This window comes from Drosophila sulfurigaster, chromosome 3 (genome assembly GCF_023558435.1).
Source record: "Drosophila sulfurigaster albostrigata strain 15112-1811.04 chromosome 3, ASM2355843v2, whole genome shotgun sequence".
Taxonomy (NCBI): domain Eukaryota; kingdom Metazoa; phylum Arthropoda; class Insecta; order Diptera; family Drosophilidae; genus Drosophila; species Drosophila sulfurigaster.
Window position 1 is genome coordinate 15,669,008 of NC_084883.1, and position 13,712 is coordinate 15,682,719.

At 39.6% G+C, this 13,712-nt stretch overlaps 1 protein-coding gene and 1 long non-coding RNA gene across 13 annotated transcripts in view; one reads left to right on the plus strand and one right to left on the minus strand.

Annotated features, from left to right (window-relative positions):
• Nucleotides 1-13,712, minus strand: part of LOC133844336 (potassium/sodium hyperpolarization-activated cyclic nucleotide-gated channel 2) — a 28,143-nt gene that overhangs the window by 4,855 nt on the left and 9,576 nt on the right. The window contains exons 2-8 of one of the 11 annotated variants that reach the window (XM_062278269.1): nt 9,018-11,039; nt 6,044-6,221; nt 5,514-5,752; nt 5,285-5,448; nt 4,940-5,076; nt 4,741-4,893; nt 2,782-2,877 (exon numbers count right to left, since the gene is read on the minus strand). In XM_062278269.1, coding sequence (XP_062134253.1) covers nt 2,782-2,877; nt 4,741-4,893; nt 4,940-5,076; nt 5,285-5,448; nt 5,514-5,752; nt 6,044-6,221; nt 9,018-11,039 — 2,989 coding nt within the window. Of the gene's footprint in view, nt 1-2,781; nt 2,878-4,740; nt 4,894-4,939; nt 5,077-5,284; nt 5,449-5,513; nt 5,753-6,043; nt 6,222-6,439; nt 7,237-7,286; nt 7,508-8,226; nt 8,678-9,017; nt 11,040-13,712 lie in introns of those variants that run through there. The other 10 variants (XM_062278271.1, XM_062278270.1, XM_062278272.1 and 7 more) reach the window with 10 other exon arrangements.
• LOC133844343 (uncharacterized) lies at nt 181-669 on the plus strand. 2 transcript variants are annotated; one of them, XR_009894599.1, is made up of 2 exons: nt 181-419; nt 558-669. It is a non-coding gene; the product is annotated as an uncharacterized LOC133844343 (long non-coding RNA). The 2 variants fall into 2 exon arrangements; XR_009894598.1 differs by having other exon boundaries at nt 579-669.

Sequence of the window (13,712 nt, forward strand, 5' to 3'; positions counted from 1 at the left end):
CCAATAAGTATGCAAACGCCTTAATTAGTTTGTTAGTTTTTTGTTTTTGTATAAGCTAGCAGTTTGTTGCCCCGACACACACTCAAAAAGGCTGGTTCTAAAAATGCAGAGAGAAAATCGCTATCAATCAATATAGAATTCGATAGTATACGAAATACCAAAAAAAAAGAATACAAAAAAAAGAAGATATATTTATATTATATTATAGTAATTTGTATGTGAGTCTAGTGTTAGGCAATACAACAGTGTAGTACAACCTGAGAGCAATCAATCAAACCAGTTTCTACATTGTTTTGTTTTTTGTTTTGTTTGTTGTTTTTTTGTGCAAATCAGCTGCTATTATGGTACAAGTGCTCATCTTAACTTTTGCTCAATTCCAAAATAAGTAATACTGTAGATACTTAGCATGGTATATGGAAGTAAGTATGATAAATATATATAATTATGCTCACTAAGCCGTTCAAACGTTCAAATTATTCAAGTATTCCAAAGTATTATACAACGAGAAGCATTTTTGTTTTTGGTTTTTGTTTTTTTTTTCAATTCTCAGTTGTTAGTTCTACATTTTTTCTGTACAGAATATTAAGGAACAAACCAACAAAACGTAACGAAATTAAACAAAAAAGATAAACCATAACGGAGTGAGAGACAGACAGAGAGAGAGAGAGAGAGAGAGAGTAAAATTGCATTCAAGTTTCAGTTGTTTCTTTGGTTGTGTGTGTGGTGTGTGTGTGTGTTCAGGTGAACTACAAGATATGGGAAGTTGCCTGGACTTTGAAGACACAGCTCACCAATGCATTGGTGCATGGATTCTTGGCCTTTTACATTTTACACAGACTTACGAAACGAAGAAGATTGGCACGCGAATCTCAGCTGGAAATCTTTGTACAACAGAAGAACCAAAGAGAGAAGAGAACCAAAGAAGAACCCATAACCATGTAAACAAAATCAAGTATACGTAACGCAAGGAGAGAATAAACCAAACACAAAAAAATAAGTAAAGTAATTGGCAACAGTAGCAGAGTTAAATTAGTTAGCTTTACAGTTGTACTAAATACAGTTGAGAAGAGTAGCGTAGAGAGTAGAGTAGAGAATAGAGTAGTAGAGAGTAGCGTAGTAGCGGAGAGAGTAGGAGGCAATAAAGCGCGCAGCACAAAATGGCGCCAAAAACAAAAGCAAAAGCATTGATTACGATATCAATCAAACGTGTATTGTAGTTGTTGTTGTTCTTGTTCTGCTTGTTGTTTGTTTGTTTGTTGTTGTTGTTGTTGTGACAGTAGCAAGTATTACAGATAGCAAGTATTATTATTATTACTGTACTGTGTGAGCGAGTTTTGCATTTGCCCAAATAAGTATGCTATACAAAACGTTCAATTGTGTTTCAGTACTTTTCAATTAGCAACATTTGCAGCTTGCTGCTACGCTTACCATTACATTTGTTTGCTCTTGTAATGGCAGTTATTGATATTACTGTTGTTGTTGTTGTGTTCTGTGAGTGGGGTGCAGCATTTTGGCCAACAAGCTTACGCAAAAGCAACGTTCAAACAATTCGCAGTCGCAGCAGCAACCTTTGGCATTTTGTACATTAGGTCGAGTACGAGTTGTTATTGTTGTTGTTTTGTAGATGGGTTGTTGCTGCGATATCGTATGTATTTATATATATATATATGTAGGTAATTGTCTGTATGCATATATACAATTCATCAATCAACTACAAATATATGGGGCGCTATTTTACGAGTTCTATTTTACTGGCAGACCATATCATTGATGTGTTTTTGTTATATTGTTTTCTTTTTTTGTAGTTAATGTTTTGTAATCGTATTGCCAAGTGGTAAAGCAAAAAGCATTGAACAAACTATGTATAGAGTATAAGAACTGTTATTTTTGTATTTATACCGTTTTCTCATTATTATATTTTACATGTGTTGTTTGTTTGTCATTCGCATTCGCATTCGGACTCGGATTCGCGTTTTGATTTTATTCGGAAATCTTCACCTAAGCGTCTCAATGCATTTCACAGACAGATGTCATTTGGGGGTTTCTTGTTTGTTTGTTTTGTTTTATTTACAAATGGTTGATAATAAAAAGAGAGAGAGAGAGCAAAAGGACTAAAGCTAGTTGTACTAAAACTAATCGTTGGCTAAGAAGAAAATCGAATCTAGACATGCTCATGCATGAAGCCTACGTCTATAGGTATATAGTCTATAAGCTTCGCCTTCAAAAGGAATCGGACACAGATCGGACATGGACTATCCATCTATAACCCACACCTAGTGAAGTGCATGAAAACCAGCTTCGATTCCAACCGAAGTGCAGATACATATATGATTTTTATTGTTTTTTTTTTTTTCGTTTTAACTTTTTTTTTTTTTTTTTTGTTGATGCTTCAAATCAAGAACATATGTATGTAGTATGTCAATCAATCAATCAATCAATATGTATATAAAAAGGCAGTCTTAGAAAATTTACAGAATGTACGAACGAACATTAAAATCAAGCAAACATGATCAACGAACAATCGAACAATCGAACGAACCAACGAACGAACGAAATATGCACTAAAACTCAATTTTGGTTTAATCATATCTCAAATGTGAGTTATGTTCCAACCAATAATACATAATTATAATGTCAATCAATCAAGGCTTTTTGTTTTTGTTTATCAAAAAATTGAATTTGTTTTTGTTTTTTTTTTTTAAATAGTGTTGAATTTTTTTTTGTTTTGTTTATAGTTCTTAAAAATTTTAAAGATGTTTTGGTTTTGTATTTGGTTGTTACCTTGAGAATTAGGTTGCTTTTTGTCAAGCCATCTTTGTCTTTTCTGTGCATTCTCCCTCTGCGATCAGCACTTTTTTTCTGTAGATTCTGCAGAATCTAAAAACCATATATATACACAGGTATTTTAGGCCCTCATCATTTCTAAGATTTGTTTGTTTGTTAATTTTAAAATAGTTTCTTGTTTTTTGTTGATTTGTTTTGTTTCTTAGTCTGATTTTTGATAAGCAAATTGTTGTTGATTTTTTTTATTATTTTTTGTATGCGTGGCGAAAATGTCATCATAGATATTTGGTTTTGTTTTCAAAAATAAATACATATGTATGTATACAATCATAAAACAATAAACAGAGTCCAAGTTGAAGTTTCTGTTGTACGTTATTTACTTATTTTTTTTGTTTTGTTTTGTTTTTTAATAATTTTTTGGGTGACGTTGCGCAAGAAAGTGTTTTGTTGTTGTTATTGTAGTAGTTGGTTTGGTTGTGGAGAAAAAGCATTTGTCAACACTTGAAGATGTTTGAAATGTTTCTCAGTTGTGGTACTTCGACTTAGGAAAAAAAGACTCCAAAGATTTGTTTGTACATAGTGCAATGAAGATTTGGCTTTTTTTTGTTGTTGGAGTGCATCAAAAGACAGCAAGAAAATCAAGATCGACCAAAATGATAAAAGAAGACATGAAATTCCAAAAGATATACAATATTTATATTTGAAAATCAAATGGGAAAAAGAAACGGAAAAGAATCGACCAAACATATACGTATATGAAAGAAAGCAACTGAAGAAGATCACTTTCTCCCCTCGCCCTCGCCCTGCCGCGATCGAGCGAAGGTTCAAGCGTAGCGGGCGCTTTGACATGGTGAATAATAAAAATGTTTACGAGCATTGAGCATTGAGTATTGACGATCGAGTATTGAAACGAATCGCGAGCGAGTTGAGCGGCTGAGAAGAGGCGCTGTGTTGTGAGGTGTTTGTTGTTATTATTGTTTTTTGATTTTGTTTTTTTTATTATGGCCAGCTTGAGGAGTTTTGGACGTGGACATGGACTGTGGACTAGGGCTTGGAGGCGCAACGCAATGCAACGCAACACAAGTTGACGAAAAAAAACAAATAGAACATATTTATATTTATTTCTTTTGTGGTTGGCGGAAAAGTACAAATTACTTGATGGAAAATTTACAAAAAAAAAAACTGGGCTTGGTTGGGCTTTTATTGTACAGCACGGCAGGAAGAATTGGTCGCATTTATATTGATTGGTACATTCAGTACATATATATATATATTTAAATATAGGTAGAATATATATATAATGATGAAACAAACATAAATCAAAACACAACGTAAAGTGAAATCAAAGAGACACACACATAGTACGAGTATACTAAGGTTCTGTATAACAACTGAAATTTTTATAGTTTGAACATTTTGCGCGCCATATGAAACTAGTTAATCAAATGTAGAGTTTGTTGTTTTTTTTTATTTTTTTTTGTTCTGGTTCTGTTTTTGCTATCTTTCGAGAAGAGTGAGCACTTTGGACTACATAGATAGACAACTCTCTGGCCACTGTCCAACTGACTGTCTGTACTAAGCCTAAACCCAGACCTAGGCTCTTTTCGACTCTTTCGAACATTTTTTCGGTGTGGAATGTATTGCAGCAATGAGATTCATACGTCGATCTTAAAGGTCACAACATATTGTGGCAAAATCAAAACTGATTTGAGAATAATCAACGTAACCGATTGAAAAACTAAACTGAACAATGGACGAAATTGTAAATTGAAATTGAAAGTCAATATCAAATATTAAGTATACGTATATAAACATTATCAAATATGACGAAAGAAAGAAATTCAAAACAAATATATGTATATAAAAGTACATAATAATCATATGTACACATACGTAGTTATACTATGCAAAGAAAAATGTAAAGTGTTTTGCCAAAATTGAACCGTGTGTACTTACATAGACCTCCTCCCATTGCGATACGTAGCGCACAAGGCGAGACAGACGCAGCAGGCGAACTAAGGAAAGTAATTTAGCTAGACGCAGGATGCGCAAAGCGCGTCCGGCATGCAAGATTTGGAAAGAATCAGAGAAATCCTGCAATTTCATAATCTTAATCAAAATGTTGCGTACTGTTTCTTAAATACAAATAACTTACTTGATTGAAAATTAAAAATATATAATCTAATGGTATCGACGAAATCAAATCGAGAAAAAACCAGGTTCTTAAATAGTGTTTAGCTATAAGCTTTGGATCCAATATTACTTGTTCAGCGTTGTCTTGTTGCATAATTCCTGTAATTGCACAAGCAAACACATATAAAAAATTCCACAAACATACACACAAAAATGTGTGCGCGATTATTATTGGAAAATTAGCACACTTGAATTTCATTATTTTGCGAATTGCGAACTGCAAATTGCAAATTGTTATTAAATATAATATATGTAAGAAAAGATCGATTAAATGGATGTAGTTATAAGACTGTTGACTGTACGTTACCTGTTCTAAAATTGACTACAATATCTATTAAAAAAATAGTATCACTTAGGCAGTTGAAGGCAATCCATCGTGTGCTCAGATCATCGTTGAAGAATGATATTGCGACTGGCAGGATAATAAGATTTGCTACTAATAATAAAAGCATGCAAAGGTCCCAGTAAAACCTGTTTCAAGAAAATTACAAAAATTTGTATCTTATAAATAGTTCATATACGATATTTTTGCTTACCTGAATGAACTGCACGGGTGTATGACCCAATGTCCGGAAGTTTTCTGACGTATGCGCTCTTTGACCAAAGCCTTGCGGCTGCCAAATAATTTCATGGCCAGACGATTGTCCGTCGGCTGGAACCATGATTGCAATTGACTTTTTAGGAAATTCGCCGAGACTTTTTCCGAGACTATCGGTATGTTGGGCATTGGCTCCTCTTTCGGAGTGCCGTACAACGACACATCATCAAAGTGTACCTGCGCCATCCGTATGTGCGAGTGGGAGGAGGAAAGGAAAAATCCCAAAAGTGATGTTAGTGGTATTCAAAGCTGATTCAAAGCTGCCTCTCAATTATTAAGTCAACAACAAGTGTAATGTGTGTGCTCTATTTATACGACCGAGTGAGTGAGTGAGTGGGTAAGTGAGTGATAATTGCACTCGTGAATAATCTTGTTTAAGTGTGATGACGATGATGATGTCTCAGCTCAGTTTTGAAGGGATCAATTAAGTGTGAATGAAGTCCCTGGCTCTACAAGTACTAATAAAACCTTTGCTCTTGCCATTTCGGTTCCTTGGTCGCATATTAGCAGTGCCTCATCATCGAAAGCGGTGACCAGCGAGTCGGTGCAGGTGTTTTCAAATGAAATTCGCAAGTCGTTCTCATTCACATTCAATACGGAGCAATACGAGCAGCGTACTGATTCCTCGCTATCGCCGTTTAGCAAACTGCAATAATAATAACACAATAATAACTGTTGAAACACAATGTTTACACTGAAACCAATAAATATAAGTACTATATACAATATATAGTTGCAACAAATTCCTATGTATTGTAAAGTAATCGCAGTGAAAGTATGTTTATGTTTTATGTCGGGGCTTTTTGTTGTTTAATTGATGCACACGCACTTGATCCGAGCTATGTTTATAGATCCAGATCTCACCTTGCATTCGGTGATTGTTAAGGTCTCTCTCCGAGACACTATCTCTCTCTCGACTCTGTCTCTTTTTCTCAGTTTCTGGCTTTTTGCGGAAATGTTGCCCTATTGACACACGAAATCGCGTGAAGTGTGTTTGTGATCTGATGGAATGCCTATTGTTTGGTTGTATTCTTTCTTTATGTTGTATTATTATTTATGTACACACTTTTTTTGTTTGTTATTTTTGTTAATCTGCTCACGGTTTCACTGCACTATACTAAGTTCTCTATTCACTTCTCTTCGTTCTGCGTTGTTCACACTCAATTGAATGTAGTTTTTTTAAATGGGAAAGCTTCGTTTTAATTAAGCCTGATGAAGCTGATTTAATTTAATCTTCACTCGCATTAAACTAATGAATTTATTAAAAAATTTTAGTAGTCTTTTTTCCGCGCTATAATTAATTTCTTTGTAATTGGAAATGGAAAATAGGGGAAATGCACTATAGAATTTGCTGCGCGGGCAAAAACCACAAATGAAAAGCACAAAACATTTTTTCAATATTATCACGATCGGTTTCTGGTCGACAAATATACGCGACTGTAGAACACACACAGCATACATGTGATTTATGTATGCACATTATTGCTGAACTTGACAGTTCGTAGTATCAATATCAATATCAATATCAGTTTCAGTTTTGATTGCGCTTTTAATTGTGGTTTGCGTTAATTTTTGTCGCCAGCTTGTAATTGAAAACGTGTTCAAGCAGCTGTTTGGCAGCAATTTGACGACCGAAGTCAGATGCTTGTTCTTGTTATCGCTGCGTTCTGTTTTGTTGCGAAACGTGCGAGGCGCGCAAAAAAAATATTACTTTTGAGTTGTGGGCACTCTACTCCATGAACCGTCGTAGACCGAACCATATAGACCGTCGTTTATCTTCTCCAAGTTATTACAATCGCGCTAACCGAGCGCAACTAGCGGCGGCTATCGCAATTCGCAGCCAGCGAACGCCGGCAAACACTCCGAATATCAAGCGAGAGAGTCCGAAACCAAAAACGATTCCGAGAAACGATTCGTGTGTGCGTCGTCGTGTGTGTCGTGTGTGAGTCGTGCGTTCATACATATGTTTGCTTGTGTGTTGCGCGGCTCGCGAGCGTCCTCCAGTTTGGTGTTTGTTTTGTTTGCTTGTTGATTGCTTTACAGTTATGTTCGCTTGTTTGTTACCTCGACTTTCAATTTGTGGCAATCGATAATAAACCCGGGGCGAGATCGCGATCACAATCGCGATTGACATCGAGAGATCGCACGAGATGCCGAAAAGGGAATTTGTGCGCGTAATTAAATAATTGATCACAACTCGACACTCAAAGACTCAAAGCTCTAGAGCTACACTTAAACACATTATTGTTGTTGATTTCTTTTTACATTGACAGCTGCTGTTGCTGCCGTATTTTTTTTGTGATTTTATTATTTCTTTGCACGTGTATGTGTGTGGTTTTTTTTTCGTAAGTTAATTTAGATTTTGCTTCAAAGTTGTCTGAAGCTGTGCTGCTGAGGCGACTTGATAACCTGTTCTGAGGCACTCTCGCTGCCTGTTGCACAATAAATAAATAAAAACAAATATTTTGTTGTGTGTACGTTTGTATGTCAGTGTGTGTGCTGCGTTGCTTTTTAATTGATTGTGCGATACAACGCGAAGCATCGGCCGCAAATTATACCCGGACTATAATTTGTTTGCTTGCTATTCTTAAAAACAAAACAAAAATTGACGCCAATAAAAGCACGAAAAGCTATCATCAACACCAAATTACCTCTAGATTTTATGTAAATGAATTGGCCTAACGGGTCTACCGGGTGGCGAGAGGCCAACAACGACAACGGCAACAGCTTCGCGAACCGAACAGATAAATAGTTGCAGAGCGAAAGAGAGCGAGCGAGAACAAAGGCAACAATCTAGTGCAATAAATTATAGATTCGTTTTAAACGAATTGCGCGCGAACTTAGTCACTGGGAAGCGAAAACTATTATGCTAATAAATAATGCCGGGAGTTTTCCGCATCAACAAACAATCAACACAATTCTGAATATCCAATTCAATATCAAATTCACGGTCACTGCACAACTATCGATACAGCTGTCGATACAGCAACGATAGATCCTGTGTGCGATACTCGCGGCAATCGATTGCACGTTGAAACGATCCTGCCAACCGTTTTTATATTTGAAACTGCGCAACGCGACGTGCTGAACTTGACTGTTCGCGAGGTATTTCGGTAATTACGCGGCCATTCTTCCCAGAGTAATCCCAGACTCGATTCAGACTCCAAACAGCAGACACTCAGACGATGCTGATGGCTTTATGCAAATGCCGCACACGATAAGCGAAGGTAGAAAAAAAAAACCGAAACCGGTAGACGTGAACTTAACGACGACGACGACGACAACAACAACAACGTCGCGTCGACGCTTTGCATGCGTAATTCGCCAGCGAACTGGGCAAAAACTGGTAACTGGTTAATGCTAGTGATAAGAATTCTCAAGTATGTGTAGTTGAGGGTTTTTTCTGTTTGTTGTTTGTTGTTTGTTGTCAGGGTAAACTCACCGCTCGCTGAGCTTGCTCTTGTGCCGTCGTATGTGACGTCGATTGAAGCTATTGGTGCACGATGTGGACGTGGGCCGTGCTGGCTGATGATGTACACCAAAGTTGTGCAGTTGCAGCGATTTCAATGTTGCCGGCGCTGTCGATGCCTGTCCAGCACTGAGCGCATGCACATGTGCGTGTGCGTGTCCCTGGCCGTGTCCTTGGCCCAACACTCCAGCGCTGGCTACTGTGATCGTTGACTCGCCAACTGCCTCATTGGCCGCCTCAGAGCCCTGCTGCGAACCGTTGCTGGACGAATGATGCGTGTAATCCGTGGGGGCGCTCAGCTGGCGATTAAACTCCGCCTTGCGGCGTGTGATGTCCGTCAGGCAGTATTTGTTTAGATGCCCGTTGCTGGAGACCGAACTCTTGGGTGACGAGGCCAGATGTTGCGTATACGCCGTGTGTGCCTGTCCCTGGCCCTGATGACTGTGGGCATGTAGCTTGTGGCATGAATTACTGCTCACGCTTAGCTTGTTGCCGGCGTTGTGCAGCAGATTGTTGCAGTTCTTGCCGCTGATCTTGGCCGCCAGCGAATGCGGCACCGGCGGACTTTTGCCCGTCGTTGGTATGGTGTTGCTACCACCGCTGCCGCGATACTCCTTGTCGTCGCTCTCGCTGCGCACGGACGCCCGATATGCCGGAAATGTCTTCGTCTTGCTCTTCAGCGAACCGTTGAGCAGCAGCTGCTGCTGTCGCGCCGCAACCGCCGATAGCGCCGGCAACTGTTGTTGTCGTGACGCCGCTGCTGCTGCCGCTGCCGAGGATGAGGAGGAAGTGGAGCAACCGGGTGCGGAGATTGATGCCGGCACTGGATTCGTTGTGCTGACCACTTGCGGTTGCAGTGAATGCTTCTTCTCAACGAGATACAGATTCAGATACTTATCACCCGGATGCAACGAGTTATCCGACACCGCGTTCGATTTGGAAATGATTTGTCCCTTCTTTTTGGCGGTGCGTGTCTTGAGCGATAGATTGCGCAGCTTCTTCGACTGCTCCTTGATCTTGTTGGTGCGCAGAAACGATGGACTATTCGCAATGCACTTGAAGATGTACGTTTGATTCACCAGCTGCTGTTTGTCGCTGCCCGTATCGTAGTCGCTGTTCAGATTGAGATTGAGATTGGTAAAATGCGGCTCCGATAGCTGTTGTTCACTGTAATGGCTCTTAAGCAGTCCACTCGCTGTCGCTGTGCCACCACCAAGATTACTGCCGCCAACTGCCGCTGCCGCTGCTGCTGCTGTTGCTGTTGCAATGTCAGATGTGGCTGGGGCTGCACTCAAGCTGCGTGTGTATTCGTGACAGGCATCGTACAGAGCCGATTGGCCGCCAGTGCTGCTCACACTCTGTGTACCACAGCTGACCGGACTGTGACTGTAGCTGTGGCTGTGGCTGTGACTGTGACTGTGATCGATGATACGCAGTCCGCTGCGACTGTCGCAGGAGTTTTGCTTTGAGATGCCGCTGGATAGCCGACTGTTGCTGCGTTGCCGCTGCGCTCGTGCCTCATCAAAGCCCAGCTGGCCCAAGCCAGCGGCGCCCCTCAGCAGCGAGACACTGTCGCCGTCGCCGCCGCTGCCGATGCCACCGTAGACACCAAGAGCGTCGTCGGCGTCCGCGTCGTCGTCGTCGTTGTCGTTGTCACGAGCTGTTTGCTCGCTGCGGCGACTTCGTGTGGCAAGTGCGACTCCAACGCTGCCGCTGCTGCAGCTATGCTGATCAGCCGCTGGACTGGGACTCGGACTGTTGCGCACCGATGACGAATGCGACTGCGAGTGCGAGTGGATGGGAATCGACCCGGCTCCAGCTGTCGCGGAGTTGCTGCTGCTGCCCGCCTGTGCGTAGCTGAGGCTGACCAGAGACTGCCGCACCAGATGCTGATGTGAATGCGAGTGACGCTGCTGCTGATGTTGCTGCTGCTGCTGCTGCTGCTGGTGATGCTGCTGCTGCTGATCGTCGGGGTACAAGTTGTCTCGGCTAGCGCTACAAGAGGCACAGACAAACAAGAATGAGAACCGGGTAAATGATACAGAATGAATGGCGACAGTCGCCGGCAAACACACAAATTTATCTATTTGAAATTGGCAAAAAAAGAAAATAAAACAACGAAAAGTACAAATGTGCAGCGGGGGTGGGGGTGAAGGGGTTGGAAAACGGGCGCAAGATCAAGGAGAGTGGGGCATAAAGTGGACAGAGAGAGAAAGAGAGATGCTACGCTAAAGTGAGCAGGAAACGGTGTGGAAAACACACGCCGCGAGACAAACAAATAAACAAAAGAACTCTGTTGTTAATTATAAATATTGATTGTGCAATTGTGTGAGTTTCTGAGCTTCCAAACAGAACTGAAGGAATAGAATTGAATAGAGAAGAGAGTGAGAGTGAGCAGTGAGGAGTGGAAGTGGAAGTGGGAGGCTTGGGAGGTGGTGTGACATGGAGGCTTGAGCTTGAACTGAATGGCTCAATGTGAGTTCATCATAAGTGCTGGGTACATATGATACAATAATTTATACACAAGTAAATATTTATAGCAATATATATACAATGGGCCAGGCCAGACCAGCCGACATGCTCATCTGCTTTTGATCGCGCGAAAAATTGAACTAAATTAATGTATAGAAACACGCATGGCACTCAGATAGAGATAGAGATACAAACAAATTCAACTAGAGATAGATATAGAGATATATATGTGTATGTATGTATATACAGCTACTGCGGATACACGCTCACAGTCAAGCCAAGTATCCAAGTGTGTACAGAAACGTTGCAAGCAAATCCCGCCGCACATTGTGCAAATATCAAAGATATATAGCCGTAACCTTAGACCTCTTTTTCCCCCCAAACTCGAACTGAACGGAAGTTGGTCTAAATCAAATTTTCCTAAAAGCAAAACAGATAAGATAAGCACCGCAATACAGCAATCTGCGTTCCCCACTCATTTGTTTGACATGCCCCCGCAAATTGCCCTTGGCCATCGCATCGAGTTCATAAATTATACCACACCATTGTACACTATAGCAGAGCTGATCTTGTAATTTAGATAGAGCTAATAGAATAATAAGTTGTAGTGCCAAATATATCTATGATCTTCACAAAGGCCTAGGCTAACACTTAAACTAATATAGTTTTTGAATTCTGCTTAACGTAACAAAGGCAGCTGAACAAATTATGATTGGGTTAAAGATATAATTTATTGTAGGTTTTAATCAAATTCTTGACAGCTTAAAGGAATTGAAATTATCTGTCTCTTCAAATTTCTACCTCTCTAGTCATAATTGAAGTAAATAAAATGTCCATCCAATAAATTACAATACATTTTTTTAAATAGATCTTTAGTAACACTAAAATTATTGAAATCATTTGTTGTCAAACACAGGACAGAACACATCTTACAATATTCTGACTGATTTAAAAGCCGGTTCACCTTTATTTATTTGTTAATAACATGAATATAAAATCATTTCTACATCTTTATCATGAAAATATTTAAAGAAAGGTATGGATATCATATTGAAAAGTAGATTACACATAAAAAGCTAGCATAGTTAATAACTTTCAAAACTATCCACAGCATGAAAATATTCAAAGAAATCTGATTGCGTTTTAGTAAGTAACTCCACTCTTTAAAATCCATATTTTTAATTCAATCTCTAACTACAATCCCCCCACAGTTGTTTATAAACAAAGGTCATATCCATAATTCCAACCAACTATTATTTCAAATCTCATATAATTAAATGCGTTATTTAAACTCGCAATTTTCTAATCTGAAAAATGCAAGAGCGTTTTACGATACAGTTTCCTCTCTCGACTATGGCCTGCAAAATCCTTGTTTATTGTTATGCAAATGGGGAGCTGGGTCAAACTGTGTGTGTGTGTGTATGTGTGTGTGTGTGTGCGTGTGTAAGGTCGAATAGTCGAATGGTTGGTTGCAGGTAGAAGAAGAAGCTTATAGAAATTTGCATATTTTATCGTTATGCACTGTTACATTTTCAAGGGCAAAAAAGTGGGCCATGCAAATGGGTCGCAGCCCACTGTGCGCACTGCTCGGTGAGGTGGTTATGGTGGCTATTGTTAAAAAGAATGTTGATGAAAATGTATGTACGCATGTCGCGATGTATGTATGATGAATACTCGGTAGTTCGAACAAAAGAAAGAACAATTCAAATGCTTCGCTAATAAGTAAGTAAGTATGTGTCATGTCAGTGTGCGTGATACCGAGTATCTATCATATCATACCATACTATAGTTATAGCTGTAGCTGTAGCTGTGTGTGCACTCAAATTGTGGCAGTTATTCAAAAGAGAAGGAGAGTGAGAGCACAATGCTGGTGTTTTTTTGGTTTTTGTTCAGAGTCAGTTGGTTGGTGCTATCGATGATGGGTTCTGCTTCAGTCGCAATCTCAACTCGTTTGGCACGCAAACGAGACAACGGACAAATTTCTCTATTTATTTTGTTTTATATTTTTTTTGTCTTTCTTTCCTCTTTTTGTTAGGCAAAGTGTCAACAAATGCAAATATTTTATTAGCTTCAACTGTGTGTGCGCGCAATTTGAGTGCAAAAATCGAACCGTTGAGCAAACTAAAATCAATTTCACTCAATTAAGTGCTCACGCCATGCAATTCGCACACACAAAACGGAGAGTACACACAGCAA